The following is a 25,846-nucleotide window of genomic DNA, read 5'->3' on the forward strand; positions in this document are numbered from 1 at the left end:
TCACCGCAGCTTCTCTTCCCTCCAAGTACCTGGGTGCTCCCCTCTCGGTCTCGAGTCTTAAACAACCCGCTTGGCGTTCCTTGCTTGAGAAACTGGAAAACCGTCTTACTCTCTGGACTTATAGATCCCTTAATCTAGCCAGTCGAATAGTTCTCATCAAATCGGTTTTGCAGGCAATGCCTCTGTACTTGTTCTCTTTCTTAGCGGCGCCAAAATGGGTCCTAAGAAGCATAAGAAACCTTCAGCGCAATTTTCTATGGAGTAGTGCGGCCACCAACCGCAAATGGGCTCTGGTGAAGTGGACCAATGTATGTATGCCCAAGGAAAAGGGAGGCATTGGATTAAGGGATCCTGAACACAGCAATTCCATCATGAGCGCCAAGATCTGGTGGCAATGGATCACTAGCCCAGAAAAGCCTTGGGGAAAAATATGGACAGCCAAGTATGCCGGAAATCGACCTCAAGAGGAACTCATCAGATTCATCCCCACTGAAAAGGGATCCACAATATGGAATGCGGCCAAACAACACTACCAGTTAATACAGAAGCACAGCTTCTGGGAAATAAGGAACGGACGCACTGCAAGATTTTGGACCGATGCCTGGAACCAACTGCCCAAACTCCAGAACATTCTCCACCCCTCTGTTCTCCCAGAAAGGTCAGAACACCGGCAGGAAAAAGTTTACCAATTCTGGTCGCAGGAGTTGGAGCACGGCTTCAGGATCTGGAAAAGGAGCAACTTGATTCTCAATCAAGCAAATGAGCAGCAGCAAGAGGAGCTAAGGATCGAGCTAAGGAAAAGAAATATCAGGCAGGATAATAGAGAGGATATTCTCAGATGGGGGTACCTTCCCAAGGGATCCTACACAACCTCAGAGGCTTACAAGTTGGTATGCAACTTCCCTTCTCCCCCAGATCCCATATGGAGCAGAATCTGGGAGCTTGGTCCATGGCCAAAAATTACCTACTTTCTATGGCTGGTGGGTCACAAAAAATCCTTACCTGGGACAAACTCAGGAAGCGGAGCTTTCATGGCCCTTCAATCTGTCTCAATTGCTCACAAAATGAAGAAACTCTCCAGCATCTCCTTGATACCTGCTCTCTGGCCAGTCAACTTTGGGACAAGGTCAGCTTCAGATGTCAACGAAGCTGCAGGAGGGAGGGGGGCATTATCAACTCCTTAAGAATTTGGCAAAAATCTCCTTACAAGAGCAGGATCCTCAATCATTTATGGAATATTCTTCCAGGGATCGTCCTCTGGAACATCTGGAAGGAAGGTAATCAGCGCATATTCAAAAACAACCGTTCTCCCTTAGAAGAAATCTGGAGCAAGACTCACAAAAACATACAAGAGACAATGGCTCTTCAGGCATGGACAGCGGATGATCTTCCCACTATTGATAACGAGCATAACATTCTAAGCAATTGGCAGCTGCAGTTACCACCGGATTCTCTTAAGAGCAGTGCTCCTAAGGTCAATTGCACGAACCTCTGTCAATGGAAAGCCCCTCCCCAAAACTCATACAAGCTGAATTTTGATGGAGCTTCCAAAGGAAATCCTGGCGCAGCTGGATATGGAGGTATACTAAGGGACTCTGAAGGAAAGCCCATTCTGATTTATTTTGGGAACCTAGGGTGGGATACCAATAACTCCGCAGAGCTGGAAGGCCTATGGCAAGGCCTTTTGCTAGCTTGGAATCTCAATCTTCAACCTCTGATAGTAGAAGGGGATTCCCAGATTCTCATTAACATGGCCACCCGTCTTCAGAATGGCACGAATGCAAGGAAAGTAGCCCCCAGTTGGCGGCTAGAAGCTAGGTTAAATGACTTAGCTCAGAAGCTCCGCAATTCTATAGCCCTCTCCTTCACACACACTAAACGAGAAGGCAACAAAATTGCAGACCTTCTAGCCAACATTGGGACAGAGGCAGACCACCCTCTGGTGTCTGGAAATACCAACATCATTTCTAGCAGGCATCTGCTTCAAGATTGTCAAAGACTGATCCAAGAAGAGGCTGTCACCCCAGATGCGGGTGTCTTCGAGCTAATCCATGGGAGGCCACATGGCGGGCATGGGCCGACACGTGAGGAAAGCGAGCCTTTATTGCCTCAAGCCGCCGATCCTTCAACAAGCAAGAGGCATAAAGGAGGTTTTAAATGCACTGCGGGAGGTGATGGTAGTCCAGCCAGACGCAGTTAATGGAGGTCTTTTCAGAGGGAATGTGCAGGAGCTTAAATATGCCGATTCGGTGGGTAAGGGAGCTCAGAGTGATTGGCATAATTCTCAGAATCTTGAGAGTCAATATCTCATCTTGGTATTTGGAGGTTCGGGTAAGGTCCGCGCCATTCTGATGCTGTCTGGGCTCTGTATTTGTTCAGTCTACACTGGTACATACCCAATTTCGGTGCTGCAAGATAAGGGAAGGGGGCATAGCCACTGTCGGCCCTTCGCTGCTCGGGCTCAGGAAGCGGAATTGGAGGATTCCATGATGCAGCCGAGAGAGAGGATGCCTAGCCGAAGAGGCCCAGGAAGGGGGGAATCCTCTCGTCCTCCTACAGATGATGTTCATCATCATTGCTGCTGCTGCTATTGTTATCGGAGGGCGGGAGTCACCCAAATCCCAGCTGGTCAATTCATGGAAGTGGGAAGCTCCGTCGAGGGTGAGCCAATTCTCCCAGCATTTGGCTCAGTCACCTTCACGCTGGGAAGCTCCAGAGACACTGCAGGTGTTAATGCCCACATCTCTATGCTTTTTACAAAAATCCCTGAGGAAGATGAGGATAGCTCGTCACTGGTTCTGGCGGAGGACAATTCAGCAAAGGAAAAAGGAAAACGCCCAATGGGGGAGTCTTCCAACGCAGCCAGCCATTCTGAAGGAGAGCTGCCTCATCCCCCCGTCCAACTTCAATAGCCCGAAATGTCATCTACTGCGCAGAACCCCATGACCATGTGGGAAGGAGTTCCAGATGGGCAGGGTTGGAGCAGATTTGTGGAAGAAGAACCAGAAGTGTAGTCCTCAGCGGCTCCCCTTCGTTTTTTCTTCCTTCTCTCAGGTTGGGGTCTGTATACTGGCTAATTTCAAGTTTTCAATGTGCATCTTAGTCTATTCTCTTTACATCTGTAAGTCCGGCTCGCGGCTACCTCAGTTGCACTGGGTCTGGAGTCTAATGTCGGGTCTTAGCTATATGTCTTTACCTGTATCGTGTTACGGTAATGTCACCAATTTTTTCAGTTTGTCTGTACTCCGCGTCTCTTCTGGTTTGCCCCTGCGCGGGCCGCTTTGTAGTCATGGTGGAAAACCACATAGTCATGTTTTGTCAAGCTCTCTGGAACAGGTGCCCTGCGAGGCAAAAATTCAAGTTTGCTATCACCACCCAAGGATCCATAGGTGGCCCTGGGCAGCTTGTCTGTTTGATGTAAATGTTTTACTGTAAATATTAATACAAAGTAGTTAGAATTGCCGAGAAAAAAAAAAATAAGGTTCAAATAAGGGGTGTAGATGGAAATGGAGTTACTTTGAGTAAGGTTGAAGTGCCTAAATTTGCCTCTGATACTATATTACGTTGAATGATGAAAACTCCCAACTCTCTCTCTCTCTCTCTCTCTCTCTCTCTCTCTCTCTCGCTCTCTCTCTCTCTCTCTATATATATATATATATATATATATATATATATATATATATATATATATATATATATATATATATATATATATATATATATATATATATATATATATATATACTATCCTTTGGGCTACCCCTCCCCCCCCCCACCCCCCTTGTCCCGCTAGTTAAACCAAAAAGGTTGTTCGCCTGCTCGAGTCAGTTTACCTGTCTGAGGGAAGTCAACCCTGCCTAACTAGATTGTGGGATTTGATTGCTAGATGGAATAATCATGTTAGATAATAGAAAGGTACTTATCTCATATGACTCTTGACTTACATACCAACAAGAAAATTGTTAAGGCGGTTGAGATTATTTCCTCCAAGCATCTCATGAACATAATTGTTGGATTTCCCCATATTTGATGAAAATGTATTTAATGGGGATCCCTTCGGAGTCCTTTAAGATCCTTCACTATGTTAGGCCATGCTCACAACCTAATTCTACTGGAAGAACTTGAATTTGGTGAAGAGGAAGGTAACACATAGGAGAGAGGTAAATGGTTTGGTAAAATGGCAGAGAAAAATGAGACTGATCACTAGATTTTGCACCATTGGGATTCGAAGATTGTGAATGTAGAGGAAATGATTTTAATAGGTTAAATAATGAGTAGATAAGGAAGGTTCGAATAAGGGGTGTAGATGGAAATGGAGTTACTTTGAGTAGGGTTGAAGTGCCTAAATTTGGCTCTGATACCATATTAAACTCCCCAACTCTCTATCTCTCTAAATATATATATATATATATATATATATATATATATATATATATATATATATATAAATTTACCATCTTTTGGGCTACCCCCCCCCCCCCCCCCCCCCGCCCCCCATCCCGCTAGTTAAACCAAAAAGGCCACTCGCCTGCTCGAGTCACTTTACTTATTTGAGGGAAGTCAACCCTGCCTGGATAGATTGTGGGCTTTGATTGCTAGCGGGAATAATTAATAGGTAGCTTTACTTTTTATCTAAATATGTTTTCTCTTTTCCAGCTTCTCTGTAACTGCCCCTATTTGTACCGAACTTACCGTCTTTAACTCTATCTATTTCCATCCTTTCTATGCTCCTTGGTTGCAATTGTATGTAAACCCCCCTGAAATCAAACCCCCCAAATAAAGTGGTAGAGAAGGGAACATCTAAGCTATTATGAATAAGTAAGCTTTATTACGTGAATATCATTACACTAGTAGTAACAACTAAACCTGCTTGGTCTTCTCTAATCAAGCATCATAGGGGAAGGAAGAACCCTAAATGGGAGGGATGACATAGCATTAATACCCACCTTCTTACCCTTATACCTTATCTTATGTGCTTATTACCTGATAACCTATAGAAATATGACCTATCTATACTACTTGGATTAAAGAAGTGCTTAGTTAGTAAGGATTGGTTCGAAGAGGATGCGAAAGCATGCTTGACCACTGGGAGAGGAAATCTAGTATCTTCAACAAATTATAAAAGAGATTATATCTATTCTCAGGCATGTGAAGGGAAGCAATTCAATTTAGAAGCCTTCAACGAACACTAATGCAATAGACTTCCACCAAGATGGTATGATTAGAGGCAGGTCCTTAGTGTTCGATATATATATCTATATATATATATATATATATATATATATATATATATATATATATATATATATATATATATATATATATATATATATATATACCTTTGCCTTCAACTTCAAAGACTGGATGTCTCTTCCTATTTTAACATTTCATATTTTCATATTTTCATAAAAATATTTAGAATTTTGATCAATCCCTAAGGATTATGTATCTAAAATGAAGCTTACAATTTTATATGTTTATCTAGAATGGATATTTATATTATTTTCCATCCATATTGATGATTTTAGAATGGAAAAAGTGGAGGAATAATCTCATAGGACCATATTTTTCGGTGGGTCCTAGTTTGGAAAATTGGGGTCTGAAACCTTTTGGAAGCAATTTTAGGCATACAATGATTTTTTTGGGGAAACAATTTTCCTATTAAGCACAAATCCCCCAATGGTATTACGCACATAGATAACATTCTAACAACATGAGAATTTCCTCAATCAAAGTCCATATGAAAATGTTATGCCACCCATAAGTTAACCTTCATGGTTTGACCACCATGATTCGAGAGGATGCCACGTCAGCCCCCATTATTCATGGAAATGGGGCTTAGCACATGATCACGATGAATAAGACTCTACAAGAGTTAATATTGCAAATCTAGTTAAGAGTTGAAGGAGTTGAACTTAGCCACTGGTAGGTTATTGAGTTGTCTCATAGAAAGATCAGTAGGAGGAAAAGTGAGTCCATTTTGTTTAAGTGTATTTTATTCCATTGATGAGTAGAGTAGCTAAGAGTGGATATGGAGAGAGAAAACAAAGAGGGTCTATGCATTGTAGCAACCCATGGGCCATATGTCTCACTTTTTACTTGCATCTATTTACATTTATATAAAGAGAGAGCATAGAAGCCTCACCTTTCAGCTAGGTTTTCTCAAGAAATGGTTTCCCAAGTCATATATTATGTTATTAAGGTTGTAAGTTGTTTTATTTTAATCTATTCTCCATTTTTCTAAATTTTATGTATTACATGCATAAAAAAAAGTAACTCAATAAATCCATAAGTCTAAGAAAAATAAATCTCATAGTATAGATTTTAGATTTCTAGTATAAATTTATTAGATTTATGGTGACAAACTCTCCAGTGCAATATCCATGGTAGTTTATGTATCATATTGGTATCAGACTAGGTTTATTTTGGTATATTGTTGGGAAATGTAGGGAATCCAAACATGTTAAGCCAAAAGTCATAAAACCCTAGCCATTGAAAAAAAATATGTTAATAACCTTCTAGATCTCGCAAAGGAGATGTATACGTGGATGGAAATACAAGTCATAGATATAAATTGTAATGTGAACCACCTCATGGTTTCCTTAACAAAAAATCTTAGGCTATTCAAAGAAACTAGAGTTTGTAACACATAGGTTGGATCAGAGGGGAAATCTATAGATCAAGAAGAACTGGAGAGGAAATCTAAGAAATAACTTGAAAAGGTTCAACCCAATTTGAGTGTCGTTAACCATTCATAGTCCCCATTCATATGGAAGGGAAGGTTAATATGAAACCAAATCAAGGTTAGGATTAACACTTTAAAGTTAAATCATCAATTGCAACAATTAGAAGTCTATTTTAATGTTCATGTTATAGAGGAAGAACTTATGATTTTGTTTGCTTGGATGAAATAAGACGGTTGTGCCCTAACCTAGTGGGAAAACCACATGGAGACCCTAAGGTTGGAGGGAGATCGTCTAATGACTAAGTGGGAGGGTTTCAAAACTCTCACAAAGTCTTAGTTCTACTGTATTGGGTATGTAGAGAAATATTTGATTTGGTTGCATTACTTCAAGAAGAAGCAAGGGCATAGAGTTTAGGTTTACGCCACATAATTTAAAAATATTTCCATAATGTTGGGTATATCCTTAAAGAACCCATATGTAGTACTCCACAACTATATGGGGGGTTTACAGGATCATCTGTGAAAGCAAAGTGATGTTGTTAAAACCTATATTGATAGACAAGGCTTGCATATAAGCATAATACTTGAAGAACTTAGGCTAGAAGAAAGGGAAATTATGCAAGTCAAAGCAGAAGGAGCACTAGGAAGCTTCCAAGGAGGGCCAAAGAAGATAAAAAGGGGAAGAGACAAAAAGACTAGCCATAATGAACTACTGTAAATATCCTAGTAACCACTGCAACCACCATAACATTGACAGTCATACTATTGGAAGTTGCATCCATAGCTCAACCTGAACATTGAAAAGAAAGATGCTAAGAAGAAAAATCCACAAATTCAAGAAACTAGGAGTAAAGTAGCTCAGACGTGGATGCGAATAATGTTTTTACATCAGTGTAGAGGGGGATGAATTTGAGGAGCCCTTGAAAATAGGAAGAGAAAGAAATGTCTATATTTCTCTATATAAAGTTACAAGTCAAGAAGACAAAAAATGATGCTCAAGAAGACAAAAAATTATGCTCTATTCGGCTCAGGATCATAGGCAAATTTTATTATAACAGAGTTGGTCAAGAAATTGGGATTGGAATTTCCTATTAATCCAAGCCCATATCGATTGGGATGGGTAGATAAGGATGCATAAATAAAGGTAACCAAATAGTGGACGACCATATTTGTTATCAGTGTTGATTTTATTAATGAAATAGAACTAGATGTAGTTCCCATTGATGCATGTGGAGTGGTGTTTGGAAGTCCCTATATGTACATGCAAGATACAATATTCATGCAAAGAGCCAACCAATATTGCCTAATAAAGGATGGAAAATCCTTCACCATCAATGTGTATGAGGGTAGGTACAAAATTTTGTTGGAAAGTTCCAACCAAGCCAAGAAATTTATCAGTTCTAGCAAGAAATATGTTTTACTTCTTTTAAGAGAAAATAAATTTGTAGAAGAGTGAGTGAGAGAAAATTTATCCTTGGAGGGGTGTACTAACAAACATAAAAAATAAATTAAAGAGTTTCTATAGGCTTGTAGGGTTGTGTTGCAAGATCCTACAGGGCTACTGCCTAAGAGAAAAATGGAGTACTAGATCTAGTTTTTGCTAGAATCCTCGTTGCCAAACCTTGGGCTATACAAGTAGTTCATTATAGAAACAAGTGAGGTGAAGTATTCATATAAATTGTTGAAATAGGGTGTCATTTGACCAAGCACCTCACCATGTGGGTTTTCCATCATCATTATGCAAAAGAAGGATGGGACTTGGTAGATGTGTTTTGATTATGGGGAAATAAACAAAATTATTCTTAAGAACATGTAACCCTTGTTTAGGATAAATGATCCGTTGTATCATTTACAACAAGCAACAATGTAAACTTTGAAACGGGAACTATAAACTCAAAATGGGAACTCTGGCCAAAAAACCCCAAAAAAACATCAAAAACAGTGCTAAAAACGAAAAGTGTGTATACTGGAACGATGTTTTTTTTTTTAAGTGTCAATTTTGAACATGTTTTAAAAATGGCAGTGACTACGAAATTTACTACGAAATTTTCGTGCAAAATATAGCTTCAAAATGAAAGTGTTGATACTGGAATAATGATTTTTTTTTCAGGGTCAATTTTCAAACTTTTGAAAAAATACTAATAAAACGAATTTTTTATGTCTCAAACAAAGTTAAATTTTAAGGAAAAAACACATTAATGTTTCTCTTAGAATATCATTTTTCTTTCCTAAGTATAAATTTAACATGTTTTCAACCACAACATGCTAGATACAAAAGAAATTGAAATTTTTTCAACTTATAAAACTAAAAAAACATGACATTATGAACAAATTATATCACTGAATGAATTCAAAAGTCTTTATTTGTATACTGAATAAAATAGACATTATATCTCTAATTTGATATTGCATTGTAGATATTTAAACAATAAAATTTATCATACTTAAGACATAATCCAACAACATAAAAATGCTTCATAACTTCTCATTTAACAAAATATGGAAAACATTAATTTTATTTGAAGATACGATGCATACATCAGTTATATAAACTATCTTAAACAAGTATTCAAACTCAATCACCCAATAACCGTGGGTAGGCCGTCGTCGTGCCCCCTTACCCCAACCCATTACCGATCTTTCCCATTCACCCATGCCCTCTTCCCCCTTCTGCCCTACCCATGCGCCAGCCCTTGCTACCCCCAACTTACCCACCCATGCACCATTTCCCCAACTCTTCCTTCCCTACCCCACAACTCTCCTCCCCATAAGCCCCCCCCTAACTCCCATTCCCCTCCAATCTCAACTCCTCCCCCCCTTCCTTAATGCCGGTCCCATGGGCCTCGCGCCCTACCCCCCTCCACCCTACCCTTACCCCTACCCCCTACCTTCCCCCACTCCCCACCCCCGCCACCCCACTACCCTTACTAATCCCCCCAACCCCTACCCCCGACTACCCCCCTGCCCCCCGCCTGCCCCCCTCCCACCCCCTACCCTTACCCCCCCCAACCCCCCCTGCCCCCTACCCTTAACCCCCCCCCCCCAACCCCCTAACCTACCCCCCTCCCCCCCACCCCCCTGCACCCCCCTTACCCATGTTTGACATCATATTCTAGTGTAAAAATGTTGTTTCTACATTGATACATAGCTTAATCTCAAGTCTTTTACAAGTAGTTAAAGTGCCAAAAGGCACATGCAAGGGAGGTTGTGGGCTATTAGCTATAGAGCAATGAATACTACCATAGAGGGACACAACAATCACAAAAGGAGTCATTTCTGAGGAGATAATTGAGACTTAAATAAATATGGATAAGTAGGTGGCAATCTAAAACAACTTAACATATCTTCCTTATTGTGTAGAAATCAATTTTAGTAATGTGATTGCGTGCATAAAATGAGTAAATATTTCCTTCAAACTTAAATCATTTAAACATCAAGCTTTGCATACATGGTTTGTTTATTGAGTTATCAACATGAATGGTGCATGGTTTATTACCTTTTGCAAAAATTGGCCTTTGAAGAAATTTTGTATGAAATGTTTTGACAACATTTATACTTCTATTAAAAATGTAAATATTAAAAGATATACTTCCATTATTTTGGAGTTCCACCTAGGTTTCCATTGTGCCTTTTCTAAGCCATGTTTCCTTCAGTGTAAGCATGTGTACAAATTTATTTATTTATTTATTAGAAAAAGTCAGAACAACAATTAGAAGCCCCACTTCACTCTAATAGTGATAATCGTAATAATCAGAAAATATGATGGTATTCAACCTTGATTGAGGAATCCCCATGTATGGTCCATGTATTAGATATAGAATATGGATATGCAAGCATTGAGAAACATTTCTTGGAATTTGAATTGCTCAACTTTTCATTCCTTTTGAGCATGACCTTTTTTTTATATTTTTTTCAAATGCACTCAGGAATGCTAAAGTAACAGTGTTTTCTCAAATTTCAAATATAAAATGTTATCCTTTGCTAGACATTCATATGCATACATCAAATTCACATACTAACAAATAAATGCATTTTTTCCAACACATAAATGTAAAGACCTTATTTTTAAACATGTGTTTTATTTAATATTATCCTCACATTGATGAGTAGGGAGCCATGTAACATTAATTCTGATGTGATTATTCAACAAGAGTAAACACATCATTTTCCTTATAAATTGTTATTAAAAGAAAAATGGTATAATGTCACTACTTTTGGGATTGTGTTAATCGATGAGACACAACTCTATAGTATTGTTTCAAGGTTTCAGATAGAGTATATAAATAATTGCTTCTCCAATCCATTATTTAAATACACACATCCATATTTTATTTTCTCCATATTTCTTTGGATAAAGGTTAGGTTTTTCTCGATATGATCAGATCTTTGATCTTTGGATAAAGGTATGGTGTTGTCTCTCATAATTAAATTTGACATATGCTTTTGTGATATTTTTATATGGATCTATTTATTTTAAAAAATTGTAAATATTGAAGTGCTAATTTTTAATAGCAAATAAAGTTGGAATTTCATTTTATTTTATTACTCTCAGATTTGATTGTCCGTCATTGGATTATAACTATCATCACTGAATTTGATTTCGCATCATTATATCATAATCACTATTAACGGATATTTTTAATACCCATTAGTGTATCATTATAATTAATAAATGATATTGATCTCATTTATGTGTTAAATAATCATTAACAAACACTAATAATTATTAAATAATATTGATCTCATTTATGTGTGAAATAAGCATTAACAAATGTACTTAGTGTAGATAAAATAGCCCAAAAAAAATTTATTAGAGGATTATAGAAATAGGGGAAGAAAAAAAGCGTAGACGACATTTTACAAAAAAAAGAGATAAAAATGTGTGATGGTTATGCATTGTTTACCCTTTTGATGTCACCTCGCGTTTTCGAATTCTGTCATATGTGGACATAGGCGCAGAAGAGTATGCATTTATGGAGTTGTGGGAGCAACATACAGATGTAAGTTACACAAACAAACGAGAGTATTGTATGTCCTTTTATGGAGTTGTGACAGTGACTCATCGGTGATAAGTCACCAATCAGAATGAATGTGCGTTTCTATGGTGACTGTCAATTCTCCGGCCAAACTTTGGCTCTCTTTGCCTAATTAACATATTTCTACCGGAATACACCTATAAATCTCCGTGTCCCGCGCGCGACTTAAGTAAAGAGTTCCACTTGTTCCTTGCTCTGCTCTTGAAAAGAAAATTGTTTTGTGTTCTGGAAAGGAAAACTGTTTTGTCTTGACAGCTATCTGTCCACATATTTAATTGCTACCATTGCCAACAGAGCAGTGGCACCCCGGGCCACCCCGCCCCGCCCGACATGCGGCGGGTCGATTCCCGGAATCGACCCGCTGCCGATTGGGCGGGGCGGGGCAGCCCGGAGGTGCCGCTGCAGGCGCGCAGCGCCACCCCCGGGCCACCCCACCCCGCCCGACCGGCGGCGGGTCGATTCCGGGAATCGACCCGCCGCTTGTATTAGAGTGCATAATAACAAGTAGGTGCCAAAAGGCTCTTCGCTTCTCCGTCAGAGACGTGTGGGTAACATTAAGATGACGGTGTTTGACCTAAAAGGCCGGTAGGCTCTGATAAGGTGTCTTTATTAAACATTGGACATTAAAGGTGTCTTCATTAAATTACTGAGAGGGAGTACAAGATTCCATTGTCTAAACCTTGGTGTGAGATGCTCAAAATGGTTTATGTCGGTTCAGAGAATGTGCTGACCCGCATGACACACGTGTATGTCGATGATTTTTATGCATGACCATATAATATTAGATGGTGTATTATATTTAAGCTGAAACAATGGTGTATAATAATGGAATAAGTTAACCAGAAATTATCTAATATATAATGGAATAAATTAACCAGAGAATATCTAATATTTTTATAGTATGTAACATATATAATATTTTAAACTATAGTTGTTTATTAAATATTAAATTTATTATTTTATAATTAAATTAAAGTCATTCAATTAAGATTGACAACAAGATGATGTGGCCAGCTTTCCAACACACAATGTTCTCAATTACAAAGTGCGCACCACTATCACATTGTCCATGTTAAGCCTTCCCAAAGATTTTCTAACTTTTAATATCGAAATAAAGAGAATAGATTTTAAATTTTAATAAAGGAAGCTCTTGAAAGGTGGATGGTTGACTTTAGATTTTATATTATGAAAATTAAGACCATTCATACACATGTCTAGATTCGTTGGGGGCTTTGGATACAACGACGATGGAGAGAACTTTCTAAATTTTGTTATCACCATGTTAAAGTGTGCAGAATTAATAAACAAACATTCAGCTTATTATTAATTGAATCTACACCATCAGTACATTCTTATTGAGTGAACCTTCAAACTTCAGAAAAGAAGAAAACAAGAGATACTGTAGAGGAAAGAGAGTATTGTTAATGCGGGGTCTGCACAGGCTTGAAATCAAGAAGCTGCTTGAAGTTCTCCCATGCCTTCACCCATATTTCGGTTGCATACACCCCAGTTTTGTCACCATCCTTGGCTTCTATTGTAAGGTAGTACCGCACACCTGCCACTACTTGCTCCTCCGCTTTTACCACTTTACGAAACGAAAGATTCACATTCTGCACAAAGCCATGAAAACCCTCAATTAATTTTGAAGTGCATATACCTATTGGTGGAATATAAATCACAAAATATACACACAGACCACCACCTGTTTCTTTTTGTATTCATCGACAGAAAATCGCCCAAGGTCTTGAATCTCTTTATTATGTTCCACATCCGGTATGTCGCGGATGCCGCCAACATGAGTAGAAGCCTCCGACAATACGCAGAGCCATCCCAACAACAAAATCGTCACCACCAGTATTGTGCGTGTCGTGCCCATCTTGTTCGACATTGGCAACAGCGGCTCTTGAAGTTCCTTTTAAAAGCAAACACGACCGACCTTATCAGAGCCTACCGGCCTTTCAGGTCAAACACCGTCATCTTAATGTTACCCACACGTCTCTGACGGAGAAGCGAAGAGCCTTTTGGCACCTACTTGTTATTATGCACTCTGATACAGGTGGTGGGTCGATTCCAGGAATCGACCCGCCGTCGGTCGGGCGGGGTGGGGTGGCCCGGGGTGGCGCTGCGGGTGCGCAGCGGCACCTCCGGGCCGCCCCGCCCCGCCCGACCAGCGGCGGGGCGGGGCGGCCCGGGGTGCCGCTGCTCCATTGGAAATGGTAGCAATTAAAGATGTGGACAGATAGCTGTCAAGACAAAACAGTTTTCTTTTCCGGAACACAAAACAATTTTCTTTTCAAGAGCAGAGCAAGGAACAAGTGGAACTCTACTTAAATCGCGCGCGGACACGGAGATTTATAGGTGTATTCCTGTATAAATATGTTAATTAGGCAAAGACAACCAAAGTTTGGCCGGAGAATTGACAGTCACCATAGACAGGCACATTCATTCTGATTGGTGACTTATCACCGACGAGTCACTGTCACAACTCCATAAAAGGACATACAATACTCTCGTTTGTTTCTGTAACTTACATCTGTATGTTTCTTCCACAACTCCATAAATGCATACTCTTTTGTGCTTATGTCCACATATGACAGAATTCGAAAATGCGAGGTGACGTCAAAAGGGTAAACAATGCATAACCATCACACATTTTTATCTCCTTTTTTTGTAAAATGCCGTCTACGCTTTTTTTCTTCCCCTATTTCTATAATCCTCTAATAATTTTTATTTTTTTTTTGGCTATTTTATCTACACTAAGTACATTTGCTAATGCTTATTTCACAGATAAATGAGATCAATATTATTTAATAATTATTAGTGTTTGTTAATGATTATTTAACACATAAATGAGATCAATATCATTTATTAATTATAATGATACACTAATGGGTATTAAAAATATCCGTTAATAGTGATTATGATATAATGATGCGAAATCAAATTCAGTGATGATAGTTATAATCCAATGACGGACAATCAAATCTGAGAGTAATAAAATAAAATGAAATTCCAACTTTATTTTCTATTAAAAATTAGCACTTCAATATTTACAATTTTTTAAAATAAATAGATCCATATAAAAATATCACAAAAGCATATGTCAAATTTAATTATGAGAGACAACACCATACCTTTATCCAAAGATCAAAGATCTGATCATATCGAGCAAAACCTAACCTTTATCCAAAGAAATATGGAGAAAATAAAATATGGATGTGTGTATTTAAATAATGGATTGGAGAAGCAATTATATATATACTCTATCTGAAACCTTCAAACAATACTATAGAGTTGTGTCTCATCTATTAACACAATCCCAAAAGTAGTGACATTATGCCATTTTTCTTTTAATAACAATTTATAAAGCAAATGGACTAGAAAAATGACGGACGGCGGCTCTGGCGATTCGGTTCTGCAGCGAGCTTATTTGACCTGATCCTTCCTGCGCGCCTATGCCTGGCAGCGTCGCTGCTAGGCTCGCGCTCTCCCTCTGCTGATCCCCTCTTTGTCTGGGGCCTTCTGCCCTTCTTTTCTGCCTTTGGGCCTCTGCCCTCTCCCCTCACCGGGGACTCCCCCGGTTCCCCTCTTGAATCCCTCGATCCCCTCAAATGCCTGACATGGATCCATCACTTCAGGATCCGGAAGATCTGGAAAAAACTTTCGCTTCTCTCATCCCTGAGAATGCAGCAGATAAAATCCGCCCTACAGCTTCTAAGTTCATCAAGAAGTTAGACGAAATCCCGGAAGTCTCGCTCCCTCCTTCCCTTCCGAGGAGAGCAGCAGTCGCCTTAGCAGAACGAGGCCTGGTAGGCCAGTTCACGGGATTGTGGCCTTCTCCTCGATCAGTCCAAAGATGGGTCGAGAGAAACTGGAACTCGATAGTGCAAGGGAAAATAGCAATCAGGTTCTGCGGGAGGGGGTTTTACACCTTCCTTTTTGAAACAATGGAGGATCGTAACCTCATCTTCAGAAATGGCCCCTATTTCATGGACTCTCGGGGCCTTTATCTTAACAGATGGACCCCTGATTTCGATCCAGAGATGGACGTACCCAGCGCTGTCCCCGTCTGGGTTCGCCTGCCCCATTTGCCGCTACATTGCTGGGGGGACGAATCAGTGAAAGCCATAGGGAATGTCGTCGGAAAATATATTGACAGATCCGAACCAAAGGAGAACATGCATGCCTGTGCGTGGATATGTGTCGAAGTAGATCTTGGTAAGGGACTGCCGGAAGCAATCAAACTCAAAGTTGATCACTGGACACACATACAGCAAGTGGACTACGAGCAGCTGCCATTCAAGTGAAAAGTATGTCACGAATATGGGCATTTCGCCAATAGATGTAGCAAATCTAAATCAAATGTTTCTGAAGGCAATGTAGAAGCTCCTGAAGAAGCTTGGGAAATAGTCAAAAAGAAAAAATCAAACCCCCCTCTCGGCCCATCCTCTAAGCCCCACCTTGAAAATCCCTTCCCCCCCTCCCAACCCTCTGGATCTGGCCCTTCCTTCCCCTCCTCCTCCAACCCTTTTGAATCCTTGTCTGCAGAGGAACCCCCATCCCCCCCCCCATCCCCGCGAGGCCCCATGGTAACCCCTTCCCATATCTCTCCCCCCCAGCCCTCCCCTCCCCCGACAGTGGAAAGAATCTTAACCAGGAACAAATCAAAGGAAAACAACCTATCCACCAACCCTCCCAGAAAAGTTGGAAGGAAGTCAAACAAAGATATAAGGGATGAAAACGCTGCAAAAGAAATGGCCACCGAGACCCAACAACCAATGGACACATACCTAGATAAAACTAAAGGAAGTGGAGAAAAAATGAAAGAGAAAAGCGGGGCTCACAACAAACAAGGTAAATGATGATATTGGTCTCCTAGAATTGTAGGGGGATGGGCTCCTCCCTAAAAGCAAATGCAGTCCGAGATATTCTCAAATCTGAACATCCAAACATTCTCCTTCTTCAGGAGACCAAAATCACAGAATAGGAATTTCAAAATAACATAAAAAAAAAGTAGAAGTTATGAAGGAATAGCATCGAGTGCAGTGGGCGCCTCAGGGGGCATAGGGACAATATGGGACAAAAACAAATGGAAACTTAAAGATCAAATGCAGAACAGATGGTGGATAAGATCAGACATGCAAAACATAGCCTCGAAAGAAGAATTCTCAATATACAACATCTACGCCCCCAACCATTATAGAGATAAAGCCTCATGTTGGGATTCAATCACCTCAGATCTTATGATTGTTCAGGGAAGGAACATTTTCCTTGGAGGAGATCTAAATCTTATAAGGAATGCTGATGAGAAGCTAGGAGGAAACTTCTTTTCTGATCCCTCAAGAGATTCTTTAGAAGAAATTATTCAAGCCCATAACTTAGTGGACATACCTCCGCAAAATGGGCGTTTCACTTGGTCAAATAAAAGAACAGGCAGCAATAACATAAAAGAGAGGTTAGACCGAATACTCGCCCAAGAGAGAATAGTGGCAAGATACCCAAGTATCCAAAGCAAAATAATCCAAGGATACATCTCAGACCATAAACCAGTGGCTTTGACTCTTGATAAAGGAAAGAACATGGGACCGCTTCCATTTAAATATAATAAGGCCTGGGACAGCAGCGATGAATTCAGAAACCTGATCAAGGAACAATGGGCAAAAGAAGTTTTGGGCTCTCCTCATTACATCTGGGAAGCTAAGCTCAAGTCTCTCAGGATTGCCATTAAACATTGGGCAAAAAATCATGCAACAGAGGAAGGCAAAAAAAGAATTGAACTCCAGGCAAAGCTGGAACAATGGAGCCAAGAAAAAGAAAGAAGTCAGGACACAGAAGAAGATCAAGCCAAAGAAAACGAAATGTATAAAGAGCTGTATAAACAGAACATAAAGGAGGAAGAAGAGCAAAGGCAAAAGTCTCGTTGTCTTTGGCTCAAAGCTGGAGACAAAAATACCTCTTTTTTTCACAACAGCCTTAAGCTCAGGCGGGCAGGGAATCATATAGAGAGAATTATGATGGAAGGAAGTGAACTCAGAGAACAAGAGGAAATAAAGGAGGCAGCGTCCCGACATTTCCGCGCTCTCCTAACAGCTGACCCTCAATATATTGATAACTCAGATTTCCTTAGCATAATTGAAAATAAAATTTCAGTAGCTCAAAATGCCGAGTTGGAGAAAGAAATCACGACAGAGGAGATCGAGTGGTCAATCTTCAGCATGGCTATGGACAAGGCTCCGGGCCCTGATGGGTTCACTGTGGCATTTTATAGAAACCATTGGGAAGTTATCAAAAAGGATTACATCAGAATGGCTAAGAATTTCTTTTCGAAATGCAAAATGGGCAGCAGCATCAAATCTTCCCATTTAGCCCTCATCCCCAAAGACCCTAATCCCCAATCCTTTGATAGATTCCGACCTATATCCCTGTGCAATGTCTCCTATAAAATCATCACCAAAATCTTAGCTAACAGGTTAAAAAAGATTCTTCCTTCCCTTATCTCTGAGAATCAAGGAGGCTTCGTTCCTGGAAGACAAATAACGGACAATGTTATTATTATCCAGGAGGCAATTCACAGCAGCATAAATAGGAAGGAAAGGGGCATGATCATCAAACTAGATATGGCGAATGCCTTTGACCGTGTTAATCACCAATTCCTTCAGGCGGTCCTAAAGAAATTTGGCATTTCCGAGATCTTCATCAGCAGGGTCATGGAATGCATCTCATTCACCTGGACAGCCCCCCTCATTAATGGCAGGCCCAGCAATTCCTTCAAAAGCTCAAGGGGTTTGAGGCAAGGATGCCCGCTCTCTCCCTTCCTCTACATCATCATGGCCGAAACTCTAAGCATACACCTGGAGAATTTGCGCAGGCTAAAAGAAATAACAGGTGTCACCATAGTCCGGGGAACCAAGGGAATAAACCACTCCCTCTTCGCTGATGATACTCTTCTAATTGGAGGCGCTTCCAGTCTCATGGCTAGGAGGTTCAAGAACACGCTGGAACTCTTTCTTCAAGCTTCTGGAGGCAAGCTAAACAATAATAAGTGCATGATCTACACATGGAATGTTCCCAGGCATATCATTCAAAGAATCTCCATAATCTTGGAAATCCCGGCTCAAAGGAACTGGACACACTTCATATATTTGGGGTTACCATTAGCCAAGGAAAAGGTCAAAACCGAAATCTGGCTCAAGCTAATTGAGAAGCTGAGAGGGAAGCTTCAGAGCTGGGGGGTGTCTTGGCTCAACCTGGCTGGCAGAACAATTCTTATCAAAGTCATCCTTTTAGCCCTCCCAATCTATCATTCTGCAACCACCCTCGCCCCGGCCAGCATTCATAAACACATGGAACTTATCATCAGAAGTTTCTTGTGGCAAGGAGGCAGGCAGGAATCAAAAAAGTTCAGCCTAGTAAAGTGGGAACAGGTCATCTTACCCTTCGAGAAAGGAGGGCTAGGAATAAGAATCCCAAGATTAGCCAACATGGCCATGGGCTTTAAATTGATCTGGAGAATTCTCAACGAAAAAGGAGCCTGGTGGACAGAGGTCATCAAAAAGAAATACTTGAATGGGGCCAACTCCAATATCCTTTCAGAATCCATCATTGATAGGCAGTGCACCCCAGTATGGAAGCTTATCAAAAAAACTCTCCCTCACTTCAAAGCCTGTATCTCAAGAGTCCCGGGCAATGGCAGAAACATCAACATATGGGCGGACAGAATAATGGGCTCAGAAGCAAGGGAAGCCCTCACAAACTTCAGGCCCCTGCAATGGTGGATGATAGAGGAAAATCTCAAGACCCTCTATGATATCTCCTCCTGGGATCAAAACAGTTGGATAGGTTGGAAGTCTATCTCCCTTCCTAACGATCTTAAGAACCTTTGGTTTGATCTTAAGATATCACTCATAGGCTCAGCTCCCCTTAATAGAATGTCAGAAGATAAATATGTTTGGGACTCCAATGGTGGAAGCTACACAGTCAAAGAGGGTTATAAAGTCCTTCAAAGCGCCTCAGCAATAAACAACTGGCCTCTCCACAAAGTGGCTTGGAAAACTGAATGCCTTCCAAAGGTAAAATTCTTCAATTGGACCCTCCTCAACAGCAAAATTCTCACAGCGGAAAATCTAAGGAAAAAGGGTATCCATGGTCCCTCAATCTGCTGTCTGTGTAGGGCAGCGGAAGAAAGTTGTAACCATCTTTTTCTAGAGTGCTCCTTTGCGCGGACTTGCTGGAAGCTCATCACTAGCCCGTTGATCATAGGCGATCTCCCCAATCAGATGGCTCTCCTTCAGAAAAATTGGGGAAATAGCTATCCCCTTCCCAAAAAAGGCAAGACCCTGGCTAAAAGGTTGTGGAACAGCATTCCCTCAAACCTGTGCTGGCAGATTTGGAATGCCAGAAACAAAAGCATTTTCAATAACAAGATTCCCAGCATCTCCAACACAATGGCAAAAACAATTGCGCTCATCTCAGAGACCATTGAGGCGAATGGAATAACCCATGATGATTCGAAACCGGGAGACCCAAGAGAAACAGAGTGGATGAGCAAATTCAGCTATGAAGCAAGAATCCAAAAAACAGTAAGCACAGGCAAAGGAAATTCTGATTGGAAGTTGAGAGGGACCAAAGAGGAAATCAGAGATTGGATACAAAAGCAAAGGAGGCCCTCCCTACAATTCGACGGGGCCTCAAAAAATAACCCAGGCCAAGCTGGAGCTGGAGGAATCATTAAAGACCTCCAAGGTAAAACAATAGTAACCTACGAGTGGGGATTGGGATCAATGTCTAACAACAAGGCAGAGGCCTATAGCCTCCTCCTGGGGACCTCTATAGCAAGAAAACTTGGCCTTCACAACCTGCTAATTATGGGAGATTCAGCTATTATCATAGCAGCCATGGTTTCTGGAAAGGATTTCAATCAAATGGCTTTGAACAACATCAAATACAGGGTTATGGACAATATCAAGGAAATAAGCGGGGCCATCTTCAAGCACGTTCTAAGGGGAAGCAATGCAGAGGCCGATGAACAGGCCAACAAGGCAATTAGCAGACAGACAGGTCAGGTCAGAGAAAATGATGATGTCTATGACAAAGCCATCCCTTAAGCTCTTCCATCCGAGTCACCTCAGGCTTCACTCTCCTTGAAATTGGTTTTTCATCGAATCTCCTTATCCCCTGCAAAATCTCCTCGACTGCACAATCGGTACCTCAAAAACCAGATCCGCCCCCCTGCATCGATTCATATCACATCAATCAGCCACTCCAACGAGTCTCAGGCACCCTCAGCAGACATTCTCTACCTTGACGCTCTGGATCATCTCCTCGGTACCCTCTCCGCTCGCAGTAAGATCTTTTCTGGGGATCTCAGTCTTGTCAAGAGCCGACCCTCCCAGAATTGGTCCAAGCACCTGAGGAACCTTCATCTTCCTATTTATAGCAGCTCGGGCCTCAGCGATCTCTCATTCTTCAGCGCTGCAAGGACTCTTCATTGCGCTCTCATCAAGCATAGGCTCCCTCCTGAAGCGGCTCGCAATCACCGGGAGCTTGATCCTCGTTCCCTGACTGTGGTAATCTCAGGTTTCCTCATTGTTGTTTTAAAGTTTGCTAACTGGTGGTTTTTTGGATGTAGCAGAGCCCCTCGAGTCCCTCCGCTCCCCTCTTCTCTGGACTATCCTCTCCCTCATATCGCTTCCCTCCCTGGTTCTTTCCCCCTCCCAGGAATTGGCCCGCTTCCTCAAATTGCTGATACTCTTCTACAGATTACTAAGATGGCGGATCAGCAGGACCAGCCAAATGCCCAGGAGCCGGCCAACAATCCTTTAGACAGGATCTTCAACAACAACGAGTGCACTATGTGCAAAACGCATACATTCATGATCAACCGTTTTGTCAAACATTTCAATGAACTCAAGGATGATTACCAGGCAGATAGCAGATCGAAACGGAAGAAGCTGGAGAAGCGAAAAGCAGAGATCGAGGCGTTGAAGGAGAGGTGCAGCCATCTGGAGGAAGCCATAGAGCATATCCGAACTCTCACTCAGAGTTTTCAAGCGGAGGCTTCAACTAAAGCCAGCGCCAGGAAAGATCCCCTTCCCGATGATTCGGTCACTCAGAAACTTCCCTAGGAGCTATGGAATGTAAATTTTGTTGGCTTGGCGGTTCTTTTGTACGGCAATATAGCCGTTACTTCTTTGCTTTCAGTTATCCTAGAAGTAGCAATGAGGAAAAAGGGTCTGCGAACCCGTTTTTGATCCTCATCTCTCAAATCTACCATATTTATGTACTAGAACTTTGTTCCTGATGGTTTTTATAATACACAAGTAACCGATTCTGTTAAAAAAAAAAACGATTTATAAAGCAAATGATGTATTTTCTCTTGTTGAATAATCACATCGGAATTAATGTTACATGGCTCCCTACTCATCAATGTGAGGATAATATTAAATAAAACACATGTTTAAAAATAAGGTCTTTACATTTATGTGTTGGAAAAAATGTATTTATTTGTTAGTATGTGAATTTGATGTATGCATATGAATGTCTAGCAAAGGATAACATTTTATATTTGAAATTTGAGAAAACACTGTTACTTTAGCATTCCTGAGTGCATTTGAAAAAATTATAAAAAAAAAGGTCATGCTCAAAAGGAATGAAAAGTTGAGCAATTCAAATTCCAAGAAATGTTTCTCAATGCTTGCATATCCATATTCTATATCTAATACATGGACCATACATGGGGATTCCTCAATCAAGGTTGAATACCATCATATTTTCTAATTATTACGATTATCACTGTTAGAGTGAAGCGGGGCTTCTAATTGTTGTTCTGACTTTTTCTAATAAATAAATAAATAAACTTGTACACATGCTTACATTGAAAGAAAAAGGTGGAACTCCAAAATAATGGAAGTATATCTTCTAATATTTACATTTTTAATAGAAGGATAAATGTTGTCAAAACATTTCATACAAAATTTCTTCAAAGACCAATCTTTGCAAAAGGTAATAAACCATGCACTATTCATGTTGATAACTCAATAAACAAACCATCTATGCAAAGCTTGATGTTTTAATGATTTAAGTTTGAAGGAAATATTTACTCATTATATGCACGCAATCACATTACTAAAATTGATTTCTACACAATAAGGAAGATATGTTAAGTTGTTTTAGATTGCCACCTACTTATCCATATTTATTTAAGTCTCAATTATCTCCTCACAAATGACTCCTTTTGTGATTGTTGTGTCCCTCTATGGTAGTATTCATTGCTCTATAGCTAATAGCCCACAACCTCCCTTGCATGTGCCTTTTGGCACTTTAACTACTTGTAAAAGACTTGAGATTAAGCTATGTATCAATGTAGAAACAACGTTTTTACACTAGAATATGATGTCAAACATGTGTGTTCTTATCACAACGGAAGACCTAAAGATTAAGTTGAAATTCAATCATAAACAAAATATCATTACTTAAATATCAACAACAAATCACTCTCTATCCATGCATTGAAAAAACCAAACACCTTTTCTATTGTTATTCAAACAAGTTTACTCCCTCAGGGAGGGGTTGGGGGGTGTAGGGGGTTTGGGGGGATGGGGGGCGGCGGGGGTTTGGGGCGATGGAGGGGGGCGGGGGCGGGGGGCCAGGGGGGATGGGGCGCGGGAGTGTGGGGGGGCGGTAGGGGGTAGGGTGAGGGAAGGGGAGGGGGGCCGGGGAGGGGGGGAAGCTTAGGAAGCTTCATTCAAACAGAAAATTCAGTTGAAAACAAACATCTAGCGTGGCATGCAAAAGATGGACCACGAAGAAATAAAGAGTTGGCGAGCGAAATAAAGAGAAAACACAGATTTGATGGATGCAGGGAGTACAATAACTTGGTAATCATATCGAGGGATTTGTCATCATCATTATTTTCGGAGATTGGATCAAGCGTGTTACTTTAATTATTAATGTGTAGTGAATCCAGACAAGAGATCCCTCGTGTGAGGAATAAGTTAATGGGGCCGGGGCTTCAGTGTAGTCGTCAGGGGGTTGTGGGGGGCGCATGGGTAGGGGCTCGCCCATACTTGCCCAATTGTGCACTTAGTCTCATTATCCCTCACCTGACCTCCCGCTCGCCCATCGACCCGCCTGCCCGTTAGAGGTGGCTGGGCAATTGTGATTATACAAATAAAAAATTTATGGTATATTTTTGTTGTTAATTTAAGTTAGTATGTTTTTTTATTTACTAATTTATGTGTCTTTTTTTAGGAAAATGGCATCAAGGAAAATTTCTGTGAATCTTTCTAGACCAAAGAGTCTTAAAAGTGTATCTTCAAAAAACATTGGTGAACGAACTCCACCTGAGCTCATGCCTACAAATATTTCAAGTGCTTTAAGTGATAAGAAGCTAATCTCAGATTGGAAAAGTTCAAAAGAGGTGAAATTTCCATCAAGAGTCTGGTATGTGAAAGAAAGAGAGAGCACAACTGTGATTTTCGCACTGATTTTTAAGTTAATTATTATTTTTAGAAAAAAAGTTGTTATTATTATTTTTTTGACATGAAATTCATAAAAAAAATATTATTTGACCATTTTTAGTTAATATTTTTGTATAAAAATTGTGATTTTGACATGTTAATTCTATCAAAAAATTATCAAAACGTTTAGTTTTTTTGTTATATTTATGTCAAAAATGGTTATTTTTATGTCCATTGTTAAAAAATGTTGTTTTTTAGAAACAATTATTTCATGTGGATTGAAAAATTAATTAAGGATGTATAAATATGTAGATTATCTAAAATTCAAACTATCGACTTTCTAATTTAAAAACGCAAAACAATTAAAACCCCCCTAAAAAAAAAATTAAGATAGAGAACAAGAAAATAGGAATAAAATAACGACTTCAAAAACTATCAAATTTAGAAAATATTTTTTTACATTTCACAGACTAGAAAATTAAAAGTCAAAAAATAGGTCTTTTAAAAAAAGGGTGTGATGTAGAATACTCACTTTTTAAAATCAGCATGAAAATCACTACCATTCTAAAACTTGATTTCATCCTTGAACATGAAAAAAAATTAAAGTTCCAAAAACCATGTTCTAAAAAAAACATGTGTATTCTGCATCACCACTTTTGAAAATCGGGTCATTTTTTTGCTATCTCTACGAAACAGGTAACAGTATTAGTTCCTGTTTCAAAGATTACATTGTTCACTTCCCATTTTTCAGAGACATATCATCTTTTAGTTTAGGGGAGTGTTGCTTTCATTCATTTCTTTCTTATGACCCTGTCATTAATATTCTTTATCATCCATTGATCTTCTTATTCATTCTCAACACCTCCCTTATTCCATGTTGTTTTACACCAAGAATAGATTTCAACAGATGGTAGCGACCACCTCAATTTGTTTTCTAACATTGCATGAGGGCATGTTAATTCTCCAGTTTGGAGGAAGAATTGCTATGCATGATGGATGTTTTCTACTTTCTTTCTCATTTAAGGCATACAATTTCATTTTTATACAGTGCAGAAATTGATTTGCGTATAACTTTAAAACTATGAATTGAATTCTTGTGGTTATTGGATAACAAAGAGGTATCATTAAAATACACAAACCTAGAATATTTCAAGTTAAATTAGTTTGAAAATTTTCAAAAATCATGCACTATCACCTACAACCATTTTGTTTATATCCCATGATCCGTGCATCAAAACGATCTAATTTTTGGATCATAGAAGCATTCATATATTATAAATCTACTTGCAAAATTTCAGCAAAATCTAGTTTGTAGTTTTTGAGAAAATGGTTAATGAAGTTTGTTGTTACTTATATCATATTTTGTTGCAACTTTATATACACATAAGTTGAACGTCAATATAAAAATTGTTACACTTTCATCAAGATTGCTAAAATTGAATATTCATTATTTGAGGAAGAATTCATTTGCTCCATCCATTTTATGAGTTGGGATGACCAATTTTTTATTGTTTGGTTAACACAAAGTCTTTGGGTTGCATGAGGACATGCAATATATTCAGTTTTGTGTTCCATGAGGACATGCAGTATATTCAGTTAGGGGATATGTTGGGTCGTTAATATGTCATTATTATTATCACTTTTTAACACCTATTTCATCCATTTCT

The 25,846-nt window shown here is 39.8% G+C and overlaps 1 protein-coding gene and 1 pseudogene across 1 annotated transcript; one reads left to right on the forward strand and one right to left on the reverse strand.

Moving 5' to 3' along the window:
- Positions 1-13,042: 13,042 nt before the first annotated feature.
- LOC149216229 (cysteine proteinase inhibitor A pseudogene) lies at positions 13,043-13,609 on the reverse strand (annotated as a pseudogene).
- Positions 13,610-15,341: 1,732 nt separating this feature from the next.
- LOC149216230 (uncharacterized) lies at positions 15,342-16,028 on the forward strand. The gene has a single exon (XM_089389870.1). The coding sequence runs from the start codon at positions 15,342-15,344 to the stop codon at positions 16,026-16,028; it is 687 nt and encodes a 228-aa protein (XP_089245996.1).
- Positions 16,029-25,846: the final 9,818 nt, after the last annotated feature.

This window comes from Pinus tabuliformis, chromosome 1_1 (assembly GCF_031772625.1).
Source record: "Pinus tabuliformis cultivar Carrire ecotype Pingquan chromosome 1_1, CPIR1, whole genome shotgun sequence".
Lineage (NCBI taxonomy): Eukaryota > Viridiplantae > Streptophyta > Pinopsida > Pinales > Pinaceae > Pinus > Pinus tabuliformis.

Bases quoted from the DNA above. Each gene is read 5' to 3' on its own strand.
- LOC149216230 (XM_089389870.1), top strand. From the start codon at position 15,342: ATGGATCCATCACTTCAGGATCCGGAAGATCTGGAAAAAACTTTCGCT.